This window comes from Mesoplodon densirostris, chromosome 7 (genome assembly GCF_025265405.1).
Source record: "Mesoplodon densirostris isolate mMesDen1 chromosome 7, mMesDen1 primary haplotype, whole genome shotgun sequence".
Lineage (NCBI taxonomy): Eukaryota > Metazoa > Chordata > Mammalia > Artiodactyla > Ziphiidae > Mesoplodon > Mesoplodon densirostris.
The window spans coordinates 64983053-65008590 of record NC_082667.1 but is presented as its reverse complement, the minus strand read 5'-3'; the positions used below and the strand labels follow the sequence as shown (position 1 = coordinate 65008590).

At 44.1% G+C, this 25538-nt stretch overlaps 1 protein-coding gene across 1 annotated transcript in view; it reads left to right on the top strand.

Annotated features, from left to right (window-relative positions):
- Nucleotides 1-25038, top strand: part of DENND5A (DENN domain containing 5A) — a 109122-nt gene extending 84084 nt beyond the window's left edge. The window contains exons 11-23 of the mRNA XM_060102737.1: nt 1409-1540; nt 4910-5062; nt 10826-10910; nt 12457-12541; nt 13333-13461; nt 17336-17457; nt 18625-18770; nt 19350-19468; nt 19873-20054; nt 20666-20748; nt 21247-21370; nt 22349-22517; nt 24024-25038. Of these exons, the coding sequence (XP_059958720.1) occupies nt 1409-1540; nt 4910-5062; nt 10826-10910; nt 12457-12541; nt 13333-13461; nt 17336-17457; nt 18625-18770; nt 19350-19468; nt 19873-20054; nt 20666-20748; nt 21247-21370; nt 22349-22517; nt 24024-24207 (1713 nt within the window). The 3' untranslated portion in view covers nt 24208-25038. The remainder of the gene's footprint in view (nt 1-1408; nt 1541-4909; nt 5063-10825; nt 10911-12456; nt 12542-13332; nt 13462-17335; nt 17458-18624; nt 18771-19349; nt 19469-19872; nt 20055-20665; nt 20749-21246; nt 21371-22348; nt 22518-24023) is intronic.
- The last annotated feature ends 500 nt before the right edge of the window (nt 25039-25538 follow it).

Below are 25538 nucleotides of genomic sequence, written 5' to 3'. Positions count from 1 at the left end.
AGAAACCTATTTCAGCAACTTCTCTGAGAAAAGACCCTGCAGTTTGCACTTTATACAGATGAAATCCAGTAAAGCATGTTGTTTTCATATGTGTCTGGCATCTCAATGAATGGGAAAATATTTTGCCTTTGCTGTTTTTTAAAGGAATAAATTAATATTGCAAAATATGGTTATGAACTTTTAACTGCTGGTTTATAGGGTACAATTGTACTTGGTGTTTTTGTGAGGGTGGCCTAATGGGTGTTGGGTGTAGGTGTTATTTTAAAAGTCTCCCCTGGGTCTTCCACCTCACCTCCATATTATTTCTTTCAGCAGTTTACTGAGTACGTTTTCTTGGTCAAAATCACTATAGTAAACACTTTGAAATATAAAGATGATAAGGAGGTAGCCTTGTCCTCAGGGAATACCAGTTTATTAAGGAAGCAAAGGCCATATGAAAGGGCCATATGAGAAGCACACCAGTGTTTGATCACTGATTAGAGAAAGCAGAGGTCAGTTCTGTCTGGGGTAATCTGAAACAAGACTGTTTGGAGGAACCAGCACCTGTTTAAGTCTTGAGGATGATAGGATTGTTAGGGACAAAGACGAGTATTGCAAATAAAGGAGAGGCAGGATCCAAAGCTTGGTGGTGGTTGTGTGAAGGAGGCTGTGGGCAGAATATTTGGGAGGCAAGAGGTACTGGAGGTAGCTAGCAAGTTAGGAGCAGGTAGCAGTAGTGCAGGTGATAGTAATTGAAGCCTAATCCTAGGGGCTGGTAGTAGGGGCAGATTGAGGGGCTAGAAGATAGAATGGACAGAATTGTACTACTGGAATACATATGGGGAAAGAAGGAAGTCGGGAGTAAAAATGGTTGTGAACCTGGGATACTGAGAGGATGTCAGTGTGCAGTTTTCTGCATTGATTTGGTTATATGTTAAAACAGACAGCATATGGGGAATCACCAGCAAACTGTAGAAAATCAGAAAATGCAGTTGTTGTTTTGAGTGTACACACATGTTCTTCAGGCCCTAATTTAGCAAGGATGGATATCTTTGATAGGAGCAGAGGAATTAAATTCCTCCAAACTTGGTGGGGAAAATGATTTTCCTCAATAGTACTCTGAGATTTGAGTTGGTTTGCCTACTCATAGGAGTTTGCACACTCATACATGTTGCAGCCATATGTTTTTTACCTCTTGTATCATTAAAGCCAAGAGGGCTTTACATTAGAAAAAACAGAATTAATTCATCATATTTTCTCAGTTCTCCCTACGATACAAGCACTGCATTTTAAACTTTGCCCTGAGCCTAGGAAAGAGGCAGTAAGAAAGTGCGGGGTGATAGTGCCCTCTTCAGGCCCCATCAGTACTGGTTGCCTGTGGTCTGTGTGCATGGGCATGAAGAGTCTTTGATTTTTCCTTTTACTTTAGAAGTACATCCAGGAAGCCAGGAATATGGGCAGCACCATCCGCCAGCCCAAACTGTCCAACCTTTCCCCGTCAGTGATTGCCCAAACCAACTGGAAGTTTGTGGAGGGTCTGCTGAAGGAATGTCGCAACAAGGTGAGCTGTGGACACTTCTGAATGTGTATTTTCCTTGGCAGCCAAGATGAGACCAAGGCTTAGCTCTGACCACTCTTTTCTTGATTTTGAAAATACTGTTAATATAATGGGATAGTACTAATGTTAAGATCCTGTTAACTTGGAATTAGGTATATTTGTTTTAAATAAAATATACCATTAATTGAGAGCAAGCACACTTGGCTTGATAAAAACTTAATATGTATTCTTTAAAACTGAGAGACAGGTGTAGTTTTAAATTTTAGACATCTTACGTTACTTAAAATCATTAATTTTAAGTAAGTAATATCTTAAGTAATGTAGTTGAATTGTCTTCAACAGATTAGTCTTACACGTATGCAAATGTTTTTGCCTCTCTGATTTAATCTGATAGCACTGATCTCATGTCTAGAAACAAGAATTCGCTGAGTGCCTACTGTGTGCCAGATTAAGGTGTATTATTCAGTTTAAGCTTGCCGTTGGCATGTTTTTTTCCATTCTACAAGAAGAGTAATTTTTTAAAGCTTTATTAAGGTATAATTGATATACAAAAAATTGCACACATATAATGTATACATCTTGATGAATTTGGACATATGCATACACTGGTGATACCGTTACCACCAATCAAGGTAGACATATCTGTCACTTCCAAAAATTTCCTTATATTTTTTTGCGTTTTTTGTTTGTTTTTGGGGTGAGAACACACATGAGATCTGTCCTCTTAACATATTTTAAATTGCACAATATTGTATTATTATAGGTGCTATGTTGTACAGCAGATCTCCAGAGCTTGTTCTTCTTACCTATGAATACCAAAACTTCATACCTCTTGAGCAACAGTTCCCTATTTTTCCCTCCCCACAGCCCCTAGCAACCACCATTCTATTCTCTGCTTCTATGACTTTGTTTGACTATTTCAGATACCTTATATAAGTGGAATCATGTAGTATTTGTCCTGTTTGGCTTATTTCACTTAGCATAATGTCGTCCACGTTCACCCATGTTGCTGCAAATGGCAGGATTTCCTTCTTTTTAAAGGCTTTTTAAAGGCTGAATAATACTCCATCATATATATGTATATACCACATATGGTTTATCCATTCATCTATCGGTAGATACTTGGGTAGTTTCCATATCTAGGCTGTCATGAATAATGCTGCAGTGAACATGGGGATGCAGATATTTCTTTGAGATCCTAATTTCTGTTCTTTTGGATATATACTCAGAAGTGGGATTGCTGGATCAAAAGATAGTCATTCTTTTTTTTTTAATAACAGATTTGTAGAGATCTGCTTTCTTTTATTTTTAAAATTATTATTATTTTTTTATTTTTGGTTGCCTTGGGTCTTCGTTGCTGCGACGGGCTTTCTCTGGTTGCAGTGAGTGGGGGCTACTCTTTGTTGTGGTGTACGGGCTTCTCATTGTGGTGGCTTCTCTTGTTGCAGAGCACGGGCTCTAGGCACGCAGGCTTCAGTAGTTGTGGCGTGTGGGCTCAGTAGTTGTGGCTTGAGGGCTTTAGAGCGCAGGCTCAGTAGTTGTGGCACACAGGCTTAGTTGCTCCGAGGCATGTGGGATCTTCTGGGACCAGGGATCCAAACCCATGTCCCCTGCATTGGCAGAGGGATTCTTAACCACTGTGCCACCAGGGAAGTCCCACGATAGTCATTCTTAACTTTTAATATTTTAGTTCAGAGCTTAAATTCCTAATAAAAATACAGCCTTTCAACCAAGTCAGTATACTGTGCTTTTTAGGACAGTTGAACTAACTTGGCCCCTACTACATCCTGTTTATTCATCAATGGAAAGAAAAAGATTTTCCTGCATTTGTTTCTAAGTGATGCTCATTTATGGGATGAAATCAAATATGCTTCTTCTTGCAGAAAAAATTATTACTGTTACAAGTTAGGTTGATATACCAGTACTGATATTTTGAATTCAGGCATTTTAAAAACTTCATCAGTTCATTCTAAGTCGTTGATATCTATGATTTTTCCCAACAATGTTGCTTTTCTCCCATCAAGAACATTGGTGATGCTGCCTTTCTTGAAAGAGGGCTTGTCTCTTGTCTCTTGTCTCTGGGATTTGTTTTCCATGCCCCTTGCATTCATTCTCAAGTTTTGAGATGCATGCTCTGGCAGTGACAACTTTCTTATGTCTACTGCCTGGTCAACAATGATGGTGAAATATATCCTAATTTCAGATTTGTTGATATGTGGAAAAGTGTACATGTTAGAATTGAAGAAACACAGTAATCAGCCTAACGCTATCAACTGTTGGCTAGCATGTGGAGCAACAGGGAACTCTGATACTGTTGGAAATGTAAATTGGTATGATTGCTTTGCAAAACAGCATAGCATTTATTATCCAGTTTTCTTCTCCTAGGTATATTCCCTAGAGAAACCTTTGCAGCATGACCCAGGAGATATGTACGAGACATTTACAGCAGAATTCTTTGTAATAGTCCCAAACCGGAAACAACCCAAATGCCAGTCAGTAGGAGAATAAATAATAAATTGCAGTATATTTATACAGTGGAATGCTATACAGCGTGGAAATAGACAATAGACAAATAGACCCGTGTCCCCTGCATTGGCACGCGGATTCTTAACCACTGCGCCACCAGGGAAGCCCCTAGATTTTTATATGTCACAAATTTATAACATGATTAAATCTTCCTTAAGAACTTGGATTCAATATTCAGGCAGCTTTAGGTTCAAAGACCAGATCTGCTTCTTTGCTGTGTGAATTTGGGCAAATTACTTAAGTTCTCTGACCTCAATTTCCTTATCAGTAAATTGTGAAAAATAATAATACTTCTCATAGAGTTATTAGGCTTAAATGAGATAATGTAATACTTAGTACAGTGCCTGGCACAAAGCTACAGTTATCATTATTCAGTGTGGTTTTTTGTTTTTGTTTTACAATGAGCACGTGAAAAATTTTACCTAAAAGTAAATTATTCCTCCTCAACTTTTCTTCCCCTTGATGGATACTTCAGATATATTTCTAGGATTAAATGCTGAAAGGTTTGTTTAATAGGGTCAGTTAAGCAGTCAGAGTCAGAGAATGTCAGAGATGAGCATGACCAAAGGGTTTTATTCAACTCTTTTCAACTCATAAATGTAAAAACTGAATCTAGAGTGATGAAATCACTTGCCCAGGGTCAAATAGTGATTTCTGTGTTTTTATCTTCTTTGAAGAAGGCCCTCTACTATAACCTGACCTCAGTGGTGGAGAATAAATACACTTTATCCGTGGGGTCTTACTCCCATTCCAGCAGATATGCTGGGCAGTTGGCCACAACTCTCTCTCGTTGAATGTGATCTGGCTAACTGTGGGTGTCTAATCTTACCGACTGATTTCTTATAGACCAAGAGGATGCTGGTGGAGAAGATGGGCCGAGAGGCTGTGGAGCTAGGGCACGGGGAGGTGAACATCACAGGGGTGGAAGAGAACACCTTGATTGCCAGCCTTTGTGACCTCCTGGAAAGGATTTGGAGTCATGGGCTACAAGTGAAACAGGTAATGAATGTCTAGCCTCTCCCTGTTGAGCAGACTGTCTTCCTGTTTTTGCTTACTAGCTTTCCCACACTTTTCCAGCTGGCTGGCTTTGAAGAATGGTGCATGGTGCTTTTGGAGTGAGACTTGAAATAGTTCAACAAATAAGTAAATAAATGTGACCCAAGCTATCTTCTTTAAAAATAAGCTTTATAAATCTGTGTATTTGTCAGACATTTTAAAAGTGCCATCTTTTTCCCTGCAAATAGAGCTGAAGGCCAAACTGACAGATCCTGTTTGGTAGCTGGTCCTAGTCTGGAGATAGAACACTAGAGAAAGAGAACTTGGAGCTCAGGAGGTACCAAATGTATTTTAAGGGTCCTTCACTATTTGTACATTCCCAGTGGGAGAAGGTCTGTCATTAACATTTATTTTATAAGCAGATAGCTTAACCTTCTAAAGATTTGAGAGAGTACCAAAAAAGTTGAGTAAGTTTGATTTTTACTGCTTAATACCAAGAGAATTCTCCTTATTTCAAAATACTGTACTTTGAATAACTAGGCAAGATGGACAGCTTACACTTTCATGCATTTTTAAATTTGAAAAGAACTTGAAAAGTTTTCAAAAGCAGTTTTATTATGGAAAAATTAGGAAATATATTTAAGTGTCCAGCAAATATTTATTTAGGGCCTGCAGTGTGCCAGGCACTGTTGTAGGTACTTGAGATACCTCAGTGAACAAAGCAGACCAAGATCTCTGCCCTCTGGAGTTTTCATTCTCATGGGCATAGAGACAATCTACCTCATCTGTCCTTCAAAACATTTTTCTGTACACATATGCCCATGTACAGCTGTATATTTAAAAATCCAACAGAACTGCAACAAGATACCTTTTCACATCTACTAGGATAGCTAAAATAAAGAAGACAGACAATAACAAGTGTTAGTAAGGATGCAGAGAAATTGGAACCTTCAGATATTGCTGATGGGAATGTAAAGTGGTGCAGCCTCTTTGGAAAACAATCTGGCAGTTCCTTGAAATGTTAGAGTTATCATATGACCCAGCAAGTCCACTTCTAGCTATGTACTCAAGAGAAAGGGAAACGTGTCTGTGTAAATATGTGTGTGAAAATGTTCATATTCCTAGCAGCATTATTCCTAATAACCAAAAGTTGGAACAACCCAAACGTCCAGAAGCTGGTGAATGGATAAACTGAATGTGGTGTATTCATACAGTGGAATATTTTTCAACAATAAAAAGAATGAAGTGTGGATACATGGTACAATATAGATGAAATTTGAAAACATACTAAGTGGAAGAAGTCAGTCACAGAAGACCACATAGTGTATGATCTCATTTATATAAAATGTCCAGAATAGGCAAATCCATAGACAGAAAGTAGATTAGGGGTTGCCACAGGCTAGGGAGGGATAAGGAGTGACTGCTAATGGGTTTTTTGGGGTGGTAAAAATCACCTAAAATTAGGTAGTGGTGATGGTTGCACAACTCTGTGACTATACTGAAACAGATTTTTCTTTTTTTTTTGGTACAGAACTTCGTACACTTTATAAGTATGAATTTTATGGTAATGTGAAGTATGTCTCAATAAAGCTGTTTTTTAAAAAAAATCCAAATGGGATCATACTGTACACAATGTTTTGGAACTTGTTTTTTCTTGCCTCAGAATATCTTTTCCATGTCCTTAACTAATTAGGTGATAGTATAGTAAGTGTTTAAGAGCTGAGACTATAAATCAGATAGTCCTGAGTTTAATTCCTGCTTTAAGTTTATGAAACTGAGCATGGTACCTAGCTTCCTAAGCTTCTGTTTCCTCATGTGTATGATGGAATTTTAAAAGAACCACCTCTGTAGGATTCTTGTGAGGATTTGATAAGATACTTTGTGTAAAGCACTGAGCTCAGAGCCTAGTATCTGGGAGTTTCTCTGTAAATGTTTGTGGTTATTCCTCTAAAATCTCAGTTTTAATTGTTTCCACTGTATAGATGTGCAGTACTTGAATCAATTCTTTATTATTGGTTGTTTGAGTTATTTCTGATTTTTCAGTATTACAAACCGCGCTGTGATTATAGATTTTTTAAAATGTTAATAATTGTGTATCACATCCCTAAAACGTTGAGAGTCTTTTTTTTTTTTTTTTTGTGGTACGCGGATCTCTCGCTGCTGTGGCCTCTCCCGCTGCGGAGCACAGGCCCCAGACGCGCAGGCTCAGCGGCCATGGCTCATGGGCCCAGCCGCTCCGTGGCACGTGGGATCTTCCCGGACCAGGGCACAATCCCATGTCCCCTGCACCGGCAGGCGGACTGTCAACCACTGCGCCACCAGGGAAGCCCCTGAGAGTCTTGTAGTATAGTAGCAACACTGTGAGCTAAAACCTGACTTTCAGGATTGTTATGATAATTAGATGTAGTAAAAAAAAAGTACCTGGCATGCAGTGGGTATGCAGCATATGACAGCTCTTATTATGCTGAATTCTACATGAAGGATTTCTGTTTCTTTCCTTTTCTCTGTAATAAATGAGTAGAATATACATAATCATTTTATCATTTTCTTTGAAGTTTAGCAAGCCTGGCAATATAGTTGAGCTCTTTAGGTTTTTTGGTAAAGCATATGCCTCTCAAACTTCTTGATATTCTCCATAAAAGTCTTCAGGGAGTTAGTGAGGCATTAAAAAGATAATACCATATCATCACAGGTGTTTTAAACCCTGAGGCTTTGCAGCTATATCCTTAAAGAATTCCCATAGCTTGAGGAATTTCTTTTGGAGCCCATTTGATCCCCCTCTCAGTTTGGATAGACAGAGGCTACTTACTTGTGAGAAACCAGTAGAGAATAGTGGGGGCCTTTCAATTGAGGTTCCATTTTGTTCTTAGTCCTGCTTTTGAAGCTCTAAAAGTGAACCACTGACAGTGTCACAGAAGGAAGTGAGGGTCTATGCCTGCTGGTAGGGATTGTTCAGTTGGGGATTGAAATCCCTGACTATCTTTGTGGGGTTCCTACAGCATGTTCTCCTTAGGCCTCCATTTTGTTAGCCTGTTTTTAGACTACTTTTCTCCTGCTGAGACATTCTTCAGTTATGTTGCAGTCCAGGGATTATAACCTGGCTCCCTGGTCTCTTCCATCGTGTACCCACCCGATTGCAATCAAATTCACTCTCAGAGGGGTGATCTTATCACCCCTCTCTGAATCAATCCTTTATTATTGGTTGTTTGAGTTATTTCTGATTTTTCTGATTTTTTGGGCACGTTACTGAGCAACTACCCATTTTCTGATTTTTTGGGCACGTTACTGAGCAACTACCCATAGTATCTGCTTAGAAAGTAGAGAGAACCCAAACCGCAGTTTTTGCTGCTGGCCTCCTAGGTTTTGTTATTAGCTGCCTGCAGGCTGCCTGCCGCAAGTCCTCATAAAAACCTCTGTTATCCTCACCATTCTCTTTGGCTTTCGGTGACATTTTCCGAGGACCTGGACTTTCTCCTTTAGTATATTTTCTAACAATTAAAGGTGAGGTTTGGTTTTTTCATACTGTTTTTGTAACTGCTGCCATTTGAGGACTGGTAAATGAAAAGGGGTTGTTTCTCATCTTTCATGCATGTGACATTCTTGGAGAATCTGGTGCTATATATTGTGTGGCCACATTCCCAAATGGGTAGTTGGACTGTATTGAATCTTGCAGTCCCAATCAGCCCCTTTGCAAAAGAGGAAAAGAATAATCCATGTCTCTTGAACTAGAAAACCCCCAGTGCCCTGTCACTAGGCTTCAGCCCAGCTGCTGCTCTCTCACTCTTGCCCTGGCTCTCCCTCCTGACCAGTGCAATCACTGAGCACCCGGGCGTCCTTCTGGCATAGTGGCCTGGTGTTGCTCTTGCCTTTGGCTCTTCAGTATCATTGCATGTGAGGACTCTCTGGTGACCAGCTGTACTTTACTTCCAGACAGTTCTGTTAAGGGAGGCTGCCTTCCTCATCTGCCCAGATTTTAGGGATACAGTGATGAAAAAGGCTGTCTCTGCCTTTTTAGGGGCCTGTGCTATGGTTTCAGTAAATGGATGGATGGATGGGTTTCTAGAAGTTGTATTACTAAATCAAAGAGCATGAATATTTTAAGGTCTCGTATTGTCTTCTACATACATTGTATTAATATACCAGTTAGTAACAGTTTAGGAGTAGTCTCATTGATGTTGTTGAACAGCTGTTTTCTCAAACGTTTGGTAATTCAGTGAATTTAAAAAAATGGTCTTGTCTAGTTTTAACTTGTGTGATTTTTTAAAAACTGCCATTGAGGTTGTTGGGTTTTAAGTTGGTTAAATCTTGTAGGAAAGCCAAACATACAGCAAGTTTATGTGAACAGCTTGCTGATCTATAGATGAGGGTTTTTTTTCCATTCAAATGCTTGATTTTTTTTCCCCCAAAACAGATCAAGTTGGAGGTTAAAAATAAAACAGATCCTCAGTATTCTCAAGGGGAAAATCTTGAGACCTTAAATCCTCACATTCATTCCAGAGAATAAAATTTTCTTCAGAAAATATAACTTCAGAAGTTAAATGCTCTCTTCCAGAAGCAGCCGTATAGCATCATTATTAACAGCAATGGTTCTAATATTAGATATACTTAAGCTTGCCCAACACTCTACTTCCTAGCTGTGTGATCTTTTACAAGTTACTTAGTCTTTCTGATCCTCAATTTGCTCTTTTCTAAAGAAAATGAGGATAGAGGTACCTACCTTTTAGGACTGTTGAAAGCATTAAATAGAGTATTGTATTTTAAACATTTAACATAGTGCTTAGTTCATAGAAAAATTCAAGACATGGTAGCTTCTGTCCTTATTATTACTCTTACTTTTATGAAATACAGACATTAAGTGACTTATAAAATGATCATAATAAATCCTACTATTAAACTTACACTACATTTATATTATATCAACTATATAGGAACATTTACCATGAATCCGAAATAAAGTTTTTAATCCCATAACAAGGGTCACTGTGTACTGAAGGATGACTAGAAAGAGACAAAGCAGTTGCTGGGTGACCAGCTAGGCTTATTCACTATGTAGGCAAATTGCTTCCTTATGTCAGGCTTGAGAATGCTGTTCAGATTTGTGCCTTGGTAAAATGACAAATCACTGCGTGTCTCCAGCAGTTTAAACTGCAGCTTTTATATTTTCAAATGCCAAGGTTCTGCTGTGTCGACTATAGTATATCTCAGATTTGCAGTTAAGTACCAGCCTCCTTTGCTGCAGGCTTCTTCAAAGTACCTTCCACAGTAAATCCCCATCCCTGTGATGACTTACCCTCCCTAGGCTGCACTAAGGGCAGGAATGCCTTTAAATATTTTAGGAAATTCGGGAGCTGTCACAGAATCTTGTAGGCTCAGTATCCATTCCTCTGTGCAAAAGCCATCATGCACTACCCAAGCTGACCTTCAACCAACAGACTATTGAGAGATTGATAGGTTATTTGCTTTTTTCTTTCTTATCCACTGGTCCATTCCCAGGCTCTTTTTTGGCCACGTCCTTCCTATTCCCAGTGGGGGATCATTTCTTTTTCTGTTCCCTTCCATTCTTCTTTATATTTCTCCTGGATTTTAGTAAGGGGATATATATTTGTATACATTGCATCTGGGTGTATATCGAGATAACAAATAGGACAGATACTTTTTAGCAAAAACACATATCTATATGTCCAAATTATCTCTGACTCTGCTCACTAGATGCCTTGCCCTTAGAAATCTAAACTGATAGATATTTCTCCCTTGCATTGGTTCCAGGGGAAATCAGCCTTGTGGTCCCACCTGTTACATTATCAGGAAAACCGGCAGAGAAAACTCACATCAGGAAGCCTCAGTACCTCAGGTAAGATGGTCTCTGCACCATTGGACAAACTCCCTCCACTCACTTTCCTATCCCCCACTGAAGTGATCATCTGTAGCAGACTGTTCAGGTCAATGAAGTCTTTACTCTGTAATGTTTAAGCCACAGGGCTCTCTGAACCACAGAGCATGCCAAAACCATGGGGTTTGCTTTTATTATGTGTTTCTATACACTTGATCAGTGAGATAGAAGATTTATATCAGCAAGAGGCCAGTCTTAGAATAAGTTTGGGTTTTAAATGAATTTGGATTGATACTGTTTAGAGTGTTTTCAGAGTCTTTTGTTTTATTTCTCTGAGATGAACATTGAGATGATCTATCCTATCAGTTAAGAGAGCCTGTTTGTCAGTGTCCTGCCTTGGAACTTCTCAAAGTGAAGGCCTGGTGTGCATGGTCCCTTCCATTTGCTTTCTGTTTCTATTTAATAAAAATAATCAGAGTTGGCAGGGACCCCAGAAATCATCTAGTTCAGCCCCCTTGTTTTACAAGAGGAGGAAACTGGGATCCAGAGAGGAATTTAATTTACTCAAGATCACACAGTGAATTGATAGAAGAGGCCAGATCAGGAGCCAGGCCTCTTGTCTCCTGGTCTACTGTTCTTTGTAACATCCTGCAGTGTCCCTTCCAGGACAGTCTCCCTCCTTCCTTCTCTTCTTGGCAGCATCTCCTCTTCATACCATCCTTCATTCTCCTCTCTCTGCCAGGGAGTTTGTTTAACTTTCTTAGATGTTCTTGTCCTAATGGTAAAGATAAGTTTAAGTGGGGGCGAAAAGGTAGGCATATACTCAGTGTTGTCTTTGCCCTTGAATTAGTTGATCTGAGCTAGCACTGAACATGGGGAAAACAGTGGGCAAAAAACCAGGTACAAAAGCTCCCTAAGTAGCCTCATAAGGAGTTTTTTGTCCACTTTCTGAGTATGAGAGCAGAGTCTTCTCAGGAAAGCTGTAGAATTTATTGCCAAGGGATAAACTGTAGCCAAAAATTATCAACAGCTGAATGATGAAGATACTAATTTTAAATGTTGGGCCAGACATGAGGATGTAAAGGTATTATATCTAGAGGTCCTAAGCATTCTGGATCATGTTCTTTACATATTCCCTTGGCTCTTTTGTAGTCCATTTTGAGGCAAGAGCAGGACATGAGTAGTAGCTCCTAGTGGAAGCACTGCTTCCATGGATTATGATGAGAACATACTGGATTAGGAACCAGAGGATCTGTGTTCCTTCCAGTCCTGACTTTGCCACTTGGTGACTGCGGCAAAGCAGCTAACCTCTCTGAATTTCAGTTTCCTCCTCTGTGATACCGTCCATGGCTATCTTATAAGTTGTTAGAGAATTAAGTGAGATAATATGCATAAAAGTATAAAATTTGATACCTAGTAGGTACTTAATATTCATGAAATGATTGATCAAAGTGTTACCAAAGTAACCCCAGCTTTTTTCTGTAGATACTTGTGATTTGAGATAAGAAGGGTAGTCAGCTATTGGGGTATACAGATCTCTTTGGACTTAACCAACTTTTTGTTCTAGGAATATTTCTTGATTCAGAACGGAGGAAGTCTGATGCCAGCTCAGTCATGCCTCCCCTGAGAATCTCCCTCATTCAGGATATGAGGTCAGTCTGGGCTCATTTGTAATAAGCCACTAAAATCCTGTTTTCAGTTGCTGCTTAGGTGTCCACTTTATTTATTTATTTATTTTTGGCTGCATTGGGTCTTTGTTGCTGTGCGCGGGCTTTCTATAGTTGTGGCAAGCGGGGGCTACTCTTTGTTTCGGTGCACGGACTTCTCATTGTGGTAGCTTCTCTTGTTGCAGAGCACAGGCTCTAGGTGCATGGGCTTCCATGGTTGTGGCACGCAGGCTGAGTAGTTGTGGCGCACGGGCTTAGTTGCTCCACAGCATGTGGGACCTTCCTGGACCAGGGCTCGAACCCGTGTCCCCTGCATTGGCAGGTGGATTCTTAACCACTGCACCACCAGGGAAGTCTGAGGTGTCCACTTTAAATAGCAGGGTCTCAGTGACCTGAACTTTTACAGTGTCTCATTTAACCAGGAATCCCTCCTCATTGGTCCTGTACTTCATGATGCATTTGTAGAGCTGTACAAGCAGTTGTGTTTCCTGACATCTTTGGAGAATTACACCAGAGTATTTCAAGGCCTAAGACCTCTGGGGTTAGCCTTGCTTTTTAAGAGCTGTACTGGCTTCCTCCCCAGCCCCCCAAATTATCCTGAGCCTATCTGGCAAAGTTACATGGAAGCTCAGGATTTAGAGAACAAGAGAAATGGACTCTCTCAGGATGCAGTAGGGCTTCCTGGCCAGGCTTCCTTTGGTGTTACAGGGGAGGTATTGATAGTGAGTTCATCTCCCAGCCTACCCTCCACTCCCCTTTTCCCATTCCCCCTTCAGGCACATCCAGAACATCGGGGAAATCAAGACTGATGTGGGAAAAGCCAGAGCATGGGTGCGACTGTCCATGGAAAAGAAGTTACTTTCCAGACACCTGAAGCAGCTTCTCTCAGACCATGAGCTCACCAAGTAAGGCCACTCCACTTGGAGTATAACCAGCTCCTGGAAATGGCGGGAGGGATTGGAAACCCCCATGGGAAGGGAAGGGTATTCGGTATATCATTACTGCTGAATTCAGCTAAACTCAAATTGCATATGAAGGTTTTGCAGCATTTCTTCTTTTTTTCTTTATTCCTTTCTGTGTAGAACACTGTTGTACACTTACACTGCAATTTTTTTTTTTTTTTTTTTTTTTTTTTTTTTTGTGGTGTGCGGGCCTCTCACTGTTGTGGCCTCTCCCGTTGTGGAGCACAGCCTCCGGATGTGCAGGCTCAGCGGCCATGGCTCACGGGCCCAGCCGCTCCGCGGCATGTGGGATCTTCCCGGACCGGGGCATGAACCCGTGTCCCCTGCATCGGCAGGTGGACTCGCAACCACTGCACCACCAGTGAAGCCCCACTGCAATATTTTTTATATTTTCCTGTAGATGAATTAACTCTTTTGGCACTGCTCAACACAGCACACTTATTTTAGTAGGAACATTCAGACGTAATCAGTTGACTGCATGCTCTCTAACTTAGTTCTTTTTTTTTTTTTTTTCTAACTTAGTTCTAAAGGCCTGGATTCTTCGGGCCTCTAGCCACAACCACTCCAGGAAGCAGTGGTCCTCCCTTTTGGCCGTTGGTTTCTCTTCTGGGACTTACTGTGGTTTATCCAGGCTCTTTCAGCCATTGGTCCACCAATGAGCTCTTGTTGTGCTCTACCTCGGATCAGTTCCCATAAAGAAGATGGGAGGACTTTTCTTGTTTTGGTGGTATATTCTTCCTGAAGTTTTTGGTGATGTAACATTTCTTCTTCGCCTTCTTTATCTGTAGAAGAATAATTCTGTTATATCTGTTCTCCCTACCTTCTTGATCTATATCCCCCCCCCACCAAATAGCTTTCTTACAGAGGTAGTGAGAAGGATGGAATCCTCATTGGATACCTCAGAGTTTTGGGCGTCCTCCTCTCCTTGTGGCACTCAAGTGACCTGTATACCTGTTGGACATAGGGCATTTTCTTGGTCTCTTTCCTGTCTTGAGGGGGAAAGCACTGGAGAATTAAAAAGAAACTTCTAAGATATACCCTATCTCTTTTGTTCTCTCCTGAGCCTAGGCCAGCCCAAAGTAACCAGGTGCTTGCTCTTCTTCACTCCTAGGAGCCACTAAATCTACAGTTCCCTTCTCTTGATTTTATATCCTTTGCATTCGTTCCGTACCCTAGTTACTAGAGCAGGAGTGGGGAGGAAGGCTGTCTCCCTTCTCTGCCTCTCAGTTACCACCTCTCTGTCTTTTCCTATATATAATATGTTTGGTTCTTTCTTCATTGGCAAGCCTATTGGGCATTTTTCTTTTTGGCATTTCCTTGGGCATCTTTTCATGGTATCCTTTATTATGTGACTTCCCTGTGGACAATAAAGCAGAGAAGTGGACCTTGGGGAAATTTTGTGTAAGTGAATTGATTAAATCTGAAGAATCTGTTTTTATTTAAAGTGAAAATATAATTTTTTAGACTTTATTGTGTGTTTAAACCACAGCAAGAAACCGGTTTCAAAATCTTGATAGGTTAGAGAGCTCACTTTGAGAGGTTACAAAATAGCAATTCTTAAAGTGCTTACATTTGATTCCCTTTAGTGACGAAAAGGTTTAGGAATAAAATTTGAAGATTGGAAGGACAACTAAAAGAGAACAAGTGAACATTTAAGCCTGGAGTTTGGAAGGGAATTGTTTGCATACCAGATTCTAGAGGACAGTTGTGTGTCCTGGGAAAGTCTGTGGCCGTGTGGGCACTAGGGGCTGACAGGGCAGGAGTGATTCCTGTGGGCCGGTGTGGGCATCGTCTATCGGGAGATGCTGCAAGTTGGCAGGAGGACATGGCAGAGAGGGAGCCAAGAGGGAGTCAAGCCCAGGAACTTTATGAAGGTTTAGGGCAGTGGATCGGTCTAGGGCCTGTGAACTTAAGGGCCTAGGCAGGAGCAAACAGGGCACAGACTTTGGTGAGGAGACTAATTTTGGTTTCTTTAAACTGTAGCCCTGTTAGAGGACAGAAGCTCAGAATTTACTCCAGTGAGTAGAAAATGAGAGTTTTGCTGCCACAGATTGCGTTTTGGGTGGGATATAGGGAGAGAGAAAGGTGTACTTCATCAAAACCTACCTACTACTCTATCCTACCCTCTCTCATCTTTCTCCTAAGTTTGCTTAAAGCTCCAGCCACATCAGACCCCTCACACTTCTCAGGATGTGTTCAGCCCTTTCAGGGCCTAGTCAGAAGTCTTCTTTGCCAGAGTTTGCCTAGACTCCTCAGAGACTTAGTCCATTCCTCCTCCAGGCGCCCACAGCATTTGTTCATTCCTTTTTTTTTTTTTTAACCACTGGTGGTCTGTGTTATCATTATCCATTTGTTTTCCACTTATTAAAATTTGCTTTCATTGGAGGCATGAACCACATACCTCTCCCAATACTCCTTCTCCCTACCTCGGTTCACAGTTTGGAGTTCGTGTGACTCCTTGCTTAGCATTACCTCCCACATACACATTTCAGGTCCTTAGCTGCTGTTTCATCTGTCTCCTTATTCACTGCTGCTCCCTAGGTTTCATCCTCATGCCCCTTTCACTCTTCAGCTGTACTAAATTCAAATTTCTTGAAGTTGGCTATGGCTTTCCCTTTACTTCTAAGAAACCTATTACTTGCAGGGCAGATTACAAACTCTTTAGCCTGAATATTTAGGGCCTGCCTTCATTTTACCCTAGCCAGACTTTTCAGTCTCATTGCTAGCTGATCACTTCTCTGAGCCCTCAACTCTAGCCAAACTGGCTTTTATACCCTGTCCTTCTCCTTCTTCTACAACCCCTGTCTAAATTTGTGCTGTCCTTCAGGCCCTCCTGTTCTAGGACCATCGAAACTTCTGGACCTTTAAATGCCCAGAGAGTGCCTTTCATTTGGCAACTCATTATGTCTTATACTGTGGCCTTTATCAGATTTATTCATCTAGACTGTATGTGAGGATAGGTGCTTCCCTCTCCAGCACCTGCACAGAGTAGGTTTTGGTTGGTGAATTTTCTGTGGAAACTACCTTATAAACTGTCTAGGTAGAACCTCACAGGTCTACTGAATCCCATACCTCTCTGGCATGGTGACTGCAGTCTGGGCAGGCAGGACAGGGACCTTCCTTTGTTCTCTGTGTGTTTCTTGTGCTGGGGGCCTGTGCATTTGGCTCTCTGTGTCCCTGCTACTTGGGGAAGGTACCATTGCTGTGCAGGCCCAGAAGGCCTGCAGTGTCAGGCAGAGGGGTTGGCCTTTGATGAGTGAGCAGTGGATGAGGGGTGGGGATGGGAGGAAATTTGAAAAGAGGGGAAGGACATTGTCTGCACAGCTCTTCCTTGCCTGTGACCTGGTTCATTCCATTCCTTGCCTCTGAAGCTGTCCTCAGCTTACATTCACGTTCAGAGCAGTGTTCTGACTTGTGGGTCTCAGGTCTGCTGAGGGTCAGAGACTAGCCCTGGTAAGGAATGATGACCACAGACCTCCTCCTGTTGCTACTCCTACACCATACACTGGGGTGATGCCCTATAGAAGCCCTCAGGTTAGGAAAGAAGATCCCATGACGTCTGACACTTTACATTATAGTAACGTCAACTCTCGGACACAGGTGGAGTTTGGTTTTTGTTGTTCCTGCTGTAGCTAAAGCCACTTTCCCTCTAGCCCTCAGTTGGAGTAGCTGGCTTTGTTCCTTTTTTCGGTGGTCCTAAAGAGCTTGAGGCTTGACTCACATTCTTCCCTTAGCTGTATCCTTCCAGAACTGAATAATTCTAGCCTCTTACCCCTCCTTTGTCTGGGAGACTGATGTATTGCCTCTTCTCCAACAGAAAGTTGTACAAGCGCTATGCCTTCCTGCGCTGTGACGATGAGAAGGAGCAGTTCCTCTATCACCTCCTCTCTTTCAATGCCGTCGATTACTTCTGCTTCACCAATGTCTTCACAACTATCTGTGAGTAGCCCTGTGCTCCCCACTAGCCTTCCCAATGCCAGTCTTCATGAGCCTGTCTGAGGCTAACTTACTCTCCCCTTTTAAAGAAAGATTATCACTTGTACTTTCTTCTGTGGGGAGGGAGGTGTACTTGCCCTCCTTGGAGGTTGTATTTTCTCTCAAGCTTCTTACTCTTGTTCTGAACAGGGGAGCTCAGCACTTTTGGCCATTGTGTTGTCACTGTGGTCCTGGGCGCTGGGGGCCTAAGGTGGAGTGGGGTGTGGGGGGTGAAGTTCACTGCCCTCCCTGCACATTTGTAAAGAAATCTCCCTCTTGTTTTGGGCTGAGAGAGTCATTCAGCATCACAGAAAGTTTCAGACCAGCCCCCAGGGAACAACAAATCTTCCTGAAGTAGCAGAAAGAACTTCAGATGGCAGTGGGAGGTTTGGGTGCAGGCCCTGTTCTGCCCTAACTCATTATGGATCTGTGAGCAGTGTCTCCTCCTGCAGTGGGGCTCAGTCTCCCTATTTGCAGAGCAAGGAAGAGCGTTTAAAATGGTCTAAGGAAGGCCCTTGGAGTCTCAACTTTCTTTGGTGCTAGGATGCTTTGTTTGGTGGGGGGTGGTCTGAATTTGCCCCATGACTAGTTGTTTGGCCAGTGACTCAGCAGCTTCAGCAGTGTGGACTCTTGTTCTATATGACACCCATCCTCCCTCTCAGAGAAAAGGGTTGTAGGCTTCAGTGGAAGCAGCACTGGACTGGAATATAGGAGACCTGGGGGAAACTGTTTCCCTCTCAGTTCCTCAGAAAAGGCATTGTGATACCTGCCTGGCCTCTCTGGAGATTGTTATTAGAGTCCTAGAGATGATAGATAGAAAAGTGCTCTGAAAAGCAATTCAGTGCAGTGTTGAGTTGGTGATATTGTTTAAGGAACAGGTTTACTTAGCTCTGAGCTTGCAGGTGGGCTTGGATTTGGATGTTTGGGTGATAACCCTGGGAGGAGTGAGATTGAGGGGAAGATTGGCTAATATTCTAAGCTGGCCAGAGACTGGGTCCTCAGGACCTGCTGCTCCAGGCTCTGTATCAGGAACCCCAATCATGCCAGCACGCCTGGGGCAGGTCAGGGCCCTCTCAGGTATGGGAGGGATTCCTGATCCCCTCCAATGCCTTTGTGGCTTCCCCTAAACAGTGATTCCTTACCACATCCTGATCGTACCAAGCAAGAAGCTGGGGGGCTCCATGTTCACCGCCAACCCATGGATCTGCATCTCGGGAGAACTGGGTGAGACACACATCCTGCAGATTCCCAGGAACGTGTTAGAGATGACCTTCGAGGTACGTGTTATCCGGTGACCACAGCCCCAGCCTCTATGGGGATCTGAGTTTCAACAGCTACTTTGGGAAGCTTTCTCCAGGGTTTTAGAGGCCTTGCTCTATACAGGGTTATGCTTCAGCACAGCTGACCTGTCCCAAGACGATCAGAGGCCAGAGCCAAGGGTTGACCTGAGGACGGGGGAACCTGCCCTGTCTAAATGGTTTCTGGCTGGAAGGCACCCATCTGGACTTGAATACCTCCTTGTCCATGGTGTATTGAAAAATCCCCAAGAATTCTTTCAGCTGCTGAGCCCAAATGTTCACAGAGAGCTCAGACTGCTCTGCCATTTCCAGAGCCTTCTGCTCCCAGGCCCTAGTCTTCCTCCAGGTAGTGGTCTCTTTCTTTCTTGGCATCGTGCCTCATGAGGTAGTACTATGCTGCCAGCTTTGGCAGTGGGTGGAGCCATGAGCTCTGCCCCTGCAGATACTGGGGGGCCAGGTTGCAGGGAGCCAGTCAGATGTGTGCCTCTGAGGAGTGTGGCGCTTTTCTTCTGTTTTCTTGACCTACCCCATCTTCTCTGTTTGGCTGTTCTCTCACAGTACCAGAACTTGGGGAAGCTCACTACGGTGCAGATAGGCCATGATAACTCTGGGCTGTATGCCAAATGGCTTGTGGAGTATGTGATGGTCAGGAATGAGATCACCGGACATACCTACAAGTAAGTGTTCCCTCAGCTATGCCCTGAGACAGTGGGGCTAGGTGTACCACCAGGGACTGTGCTTGATGCTTGGGTGTGTGGGGTTCTCAAGGAGACCTTTTAGGTTGTGATAGGCTGAGGCAACTTCCTGTTTGGCTCTGCCTCATGCCCTGAAAAGAAATAGAAGGAGGAGGGCTTTACAAGTGAAGGTGTATGACATCGCTGTGCACAGGTTCCAGGCCACTCATCACTCGGGTGGCTTCCCTGATGCCGCACGGTGGGATGAGGAGCAGGGCCTTGAGGATCCCTAGCCCGGTTTCAGAGCCTCTCCTCAGGGATTGGCTTTTTGATGGCCTTTGCTGATGAGCAAGGGGAAGGACGCTCAAGGAGCTGGCGGCTCTGACAGGCTATTTCCTGACCCTCAGGTTCCCGTGTGGCCGGTGGTTGGGGAAGGGCATGGATGACGGAAGCCTGGAGCGGGTCCTAGTCGGGGACCTGCTCACATCCCAGCCTGAGGTGGACGAGAGGCCATGCCGGACCCCGCCCCTGCAGCAGTCTCCCAGCGTCATCCGGAGGCTCGTTACCATCTCACCCAACAGCAAGCCCAGTAAGTGGGAGATGGAGCCAGGCCCTCGTGTTGCCCTGCCTGGGGAATGGGCAGATTTCTGGAAGTCCTGATAAGGGAGCCCGGATCCCCTGCAGCCTGTGCAGCTGCCTCAGGAATCACCTCTGCCGACAAAGACAAAGCAGCCCCAGGCATTTGTCACCCTCCTCTCATGAATCAGTTGAGGGGGTTTGGCCCCTTGTTAGAGGACTGGAAGGAGAGGGGAGAGCTCCTGGATCCTGGCCTGGGTCCTCTGTGCTATTTGTATGTGCCCCTGTAGAGGAGAGGGGTTTACTCTCTGGCCTTCCCCTTCCTTGTTCCTGGGCTTTACTGTCAAGTCTTGGCACTCTTTTGATTGCCAAAAGTTCCAGGGCAAAGTGGAGAAGAAACTTGACCAGCATCTCCTGGGGACAGAACTCTAAGATCCTAGCTTTTGCTTTTTGTCCCAAGATTTTAGGAAGAGCTAGCTCAGCAAAGTTGGGTGGGCAAGAGCCACTCTTCCCAGGGTCCAAGCTGCCCTACCTCTCCCGTGGGTCTTCCTGTGTCCTCAGTCTTTTGCTCAGTCAACTAAGTACTGTTAACCTGAGACTGGATATCTGCTTGATTTTTATCAGAGCTGAACACTGGACAGATCCAGGAGTCCATCGGTGAGGCAGTCAATGGCATCGTGAAGCACTTCCATAAGCCTGAGAAAGAGGTGAGCCTCCCTGCCCTCCAACCCAGGGCCTTATATTGAGTAAGAGAGAATAATCTTGTTCCAGGCCCATGTGCTGTGGACAGCCCAGTGCATAGAGTGTGTGCCTCAGTTAGTTTGAGATTCAGCAGATTCCTTTCTCTGGGGGCCTGTGCCTAGGGTTGCCCTGTTTTCCTTACTCACTGACAACCCAGCAGAGTCCCTGGGCCTCCAGTGGACAGTGTATTTCTCTGTCCTCTTTGAAATTATCTGGGTCTCCCTGAACATGGGCCACATGGGCTTTGTCCCCTGCTGGGGGCCCAGCACCATCATCTGTTCATTCAGCAGCTATTCACTGAGAGCTGCTCTAAGTCCGGCCCTGCCAGGTGCTGGGGAGACTAGACAAGGTCCCTGCGTGTCTTTTGCTGCCCTCCCAGGTGTGGGCAGGGGGCTGGGGATGCAGTGATGGGAGGGCATCTTGGCTGAGTCAAGCCTGGCACTCTCCCCTGTTTCCTTATATAGCGAGGTAGTCTGACGCTGTTGCTCTGTGGAGAATGTGGCCTTGTCTCGGCCCTGGAACAGGCTTTCCAGCATGGATTCAAATCACCACGGCTCTTCAAAAATGTCTTTATTTGGGATTTCTTGGGTGAGTTGGGCTAGGGTGTCAGGGTGGGAAAAGCATGCAGAGACATGGGGGAATCATCAGCATAATGTGGGTGCTGACCACTGGGGTCTGAGGTACAGAAGCCAAATCAGGTGACTTTCGGGTTAGATGTGTTTGTTTGCCCTGGCTTTTCTTGGAGGTAATGACAGAAGCCCTCCCACCCTTCGCCCCTCATCTCCTGAGAATTGGACAGGAAAGGTTCTTTCCAGGCATCTGTCATATATAATGCAGGCTTAGTCATGACTCCTCACACTTCCTGCTCGTAGGTCCAAAAGACCAGTTGCATTGGAGTCCAAGCCCTGTGTTACACCCCCTTGGAGAATTTGATGCAAGAAGCTTCTCCCTCAAGAGTTTTGTTGAGAAAGGACCATCTTTATATCAAGGGCCACATAAAAAATTTAAAATATAGAGATAGGGAACATAAGGCTCATTTTTTATTTTTATTTTTTTTAAAGTACTGATTGTTTTAATTTATTCAAAGTGAAAATAAATATCCATATGGAACATTTTATAAAGTAAATGGTTTCAAAATAAAACATAAAGACAAAATGGCCAGTTAAACCATACTATCAAAGTGAATGAAACACAAATTTTCAAAATTTTCAAACTAAATATACATAGTCTCTCTCATTTTCAGTTGACAATGCAGTATTGAATGTTGGTCAGTCATGTGTGATTTTTAGGATGCCTTTAGAATTGAAGTCTGAGACTACAACTAACAAAAAGCAAGCACTTGGCTGCTTCACAGCAGGATGCAGATTCCTCTTTCTCAGCAGAATTCCAGACATTCATAAGGATCATTTTGAAGTGTGACCAGTGGCCTCAGAGCACTCATGTTATTCCTACTAAGTTACTGGCATTGACACGGAGGTAGACCTGTGGCAAGCAGCCTACAGGACAGTCAGGGACAGGTCGGTTTTGAGAGCCTTTGTCACTGGCAAGCTTGTCTCCTCTTCACAGAAAAAGCACAAACCTATTACGAGACTCTGGAGCAGAATGAACTTGTTCCTGAGGAAAACTGGCATACGAGGGCCCGGAACTTCTGCCGTTTTGTCACTGCGATCAACAATAATCCCCGGAACATTGGCAAGGATGGCAAGTTTCAGATGCTGGTGTGCTTGGGAGCCAGGTACTGCCGCCTCATGGCCCAGTGTGCACACAGCCAGCCCTGAAGGTGGTGCTGGAGGCCCAGTGTGGTGCGGGGGTGGGGAGGGGCTAATGGCCAGGCGCCCTTGGGCAGGTGAGGCCTTGGAGGCCTTGGTAGTAGAGGCCCTTACCTTTCTTCATGTACCATGCGTGTGTGTGTGTGTGCGTGTGAGAGAGAGGGGGTGGGGTGGGGATGAAAGCGTATGTGTGTAACTGGGTAAGAGGGGCCACATTTTGATGCGAAGGAATAAAACCGTCCCCCTGACAAAATTTGAAGTAGAGTGTATATATCTAGTCATTTCTTTAACAAACATTTGAATATGCCAGGCCTCACGGAAGGTGTGGGAATAGAGCTGAATAAAATACGGTCTCTACCATTTAGAAGTTCACCTGTCCTGATTATTTAGTACAAGGCAGAAGTTTTGGAGAGTTCAAAAAAGTATGCATTCATAACGTTTGCTGAAAATGTAGAGAAGGATCAGAGGAGGCTCAGGGAGTAGGTGGTATTTGAGGTGAGCCTTAATGGAAGGGTAGACGTGAGGACGGAGCTTGAAGCAGACAGAACTAACAGAGAGGCCCTAAAGGAAGCAAAGCATGTGGGGTCAGGAAATAACAGGTGGAACGTGGGAAGGAAACACTTTAAGGGATAGGGGCCATGAGGAGCTGGGACAGAGTTGATTTTTAATCAGGGGACTGAAATGATAGTAATTTGATATCATGGATGGTATGCATGGGCAAGATTGTTAGGGGTTATTCCAGTGGGTCAGGTGAGAGCACGAAGCCCAGATAAACAAGGCAGTTTTTATTTAGGCCGTGGAAGGGAGGGAGTTGGCATAGTGGTTAAAAACAGATTCAGGAACCAGATTCACCAGGTTCACATTGCAGATCAGCCACTTACTAGCTGTGTGCTCTTGGACAAGCTGCTTAACCTCCATCAACCTCACTTTCTTCATCTGTAAAGTGGGGATAATAATAGCACTGATAGCACCTACCTCACATCATGGGGTTGTCATGAAGGTTAAATCTCTTATAATGGTGCCTGGCACATGCTGAGTGCTATGTGGATGTCAGCTTGCAGTGTTATTCCTGGTGGTGGTTGCTGTGGGGAGGAGCGATGATCTAGGAGAGATTGGCTGTTGAGATGGAGGAAGTGCTGCTGACAGGACATGGTGTCTTGTTGGTGGGGTTGTCTGGGGGGCTAGAGGGGGAGGTGGAGCAGGCCTTGTGGGAAATGACAGGGCCTGTTTGGGTCAGGTTGGGTTGGCATCCCTAGGGCTCGGTAGCCCACAGTGGGAGCCTTTTAAAGCTGTGTGAGACATCTCCGCCAAGTGCTCTTAGGGGAGGGAAAGGGGGCTGCGGGGAGATATCTGCTCCTCCAGCTTCAGACTTTGTTCAGGGAGTGATGGAGCAGGTTTCCCCCTTGGGCTTTCGCTAACCGTCTCCCTTCCCTTTCCCTTCTGACGCATCTGGACTGATCCTTCCCTGCCAGAGATCACCTCCTGCACCACTGGATTGCCCTGCTGGCTGACTGCCCCATCACCGCACACATGTATGAGGATGTGGCGCTGATCAAAGACCACACACTTGTCAATTCCTTGATCCGCGTGTTGCAGACACTGCAGGAGTTCAACATCACGCTGGAGACATCCCTGGTCAAGGGCATCGACATCTGACTTCCCAGCACCAGCTAACAGCAGGACCCAGAGACTCGCCTGTAGCTCTGCCCCCCTTCTTCCCCAAGGGACCTACGCGAGTTGTGCAGGAGATGAGAGGAGATGTACACTCACTGTAAAAAGAAAAGTAGAGGATTTTTGGAATAAATAATCTATTTTAGAGTTTATTTGCTGATTTGCTTTTTACACACTTTCATGTGAAAGAGTGATAGGGAGAGGGAGACGAGGTTGGTGCCGCTTATTTTGAAGCGGGTGCCCTCCCTCGCCGTGGCCACGCGCTGGAGCCTGCGGCCTCCCTGGACTGAGCCTGCGGCACGTGTGGGGCAGTCCTGCTTCCTCATCCCCGCCGCCTTAATGAGGCCATTCCACATTGTTTTTAAACTGATGTTTTCTATATTAACATTACTATGGATATTTGGCTTTCACAGGCCACATACCAGTGTGCGGAGCAGGAAGCCCCAACTCCAATCAAAGGGATTTTTAGTAGTGCCTCTACAAGCACTGATGAGTCAGCTCCATGTCTTTTCTCTTTTTTGTCAGTATTATTTGGGAAGGAGACATGCCAGGATGTATCATCGTGCAGAAAATCAGTTTCCTCTTGGCACGCAGTTGCACAGAAGTAAACATAAGCACGTTTTAACAGGTTTTCCTTTTCTTTCTTTTATGTATTATTTATTTAACCCTCCATTGTGTGTTTCAAGTCTTTTTTTTTAAGGAAAGAAAAAGCTGTCACAGTCTAACTGGCTATGTTATCATTGTTAAATTTATGTTATTTTGCGACTTAGAAACCAGCTGCAGTATGGCCCACTTAATAAAACACCTGAAACAGAACTGTGTGGGTCCCTGACTTTCATGGGGTGTTGTGAGGAGTGGGTAGTGGAGGGTGCAGTTGGGTCTGTCTGAGAGAACCAGGCTGTAGCGTCGCCTCCCAGGCCAGGGCTGCCCAGAGGGGCTTGTGTGTCCTGGGTCCTACCCACTGCGGCACCAGGAGCTTTCCTGGCTGTTTGAGAGGGATGTATCCCGGGGTTAATTTCCCACTACCCAGAGGAGGAGGCTGAGGCAGAGAGAGGAAAAGACCTGGCCAAGGTTGCAAAAGTTGTCACTTGACCGAGACGGGATGGGCCATTTCTTGAAGGGTAAGAAAGACCAAGTGTGGGAACACGGCACATGAGACCCTGTCTGCCCTCAGGAAGGAAAGCTTTTTCTTGAGAGAAGGTTTGCTTTTTCCCAGGATGGCAGGTGATAGAGCTTTATAAGGGTCCCGGGACTCAGCTTCCTTTGGTTTTATTCTTCAACCAAGCTGCTTTGGCAGGAAGCTCCAGAAGTGTAGC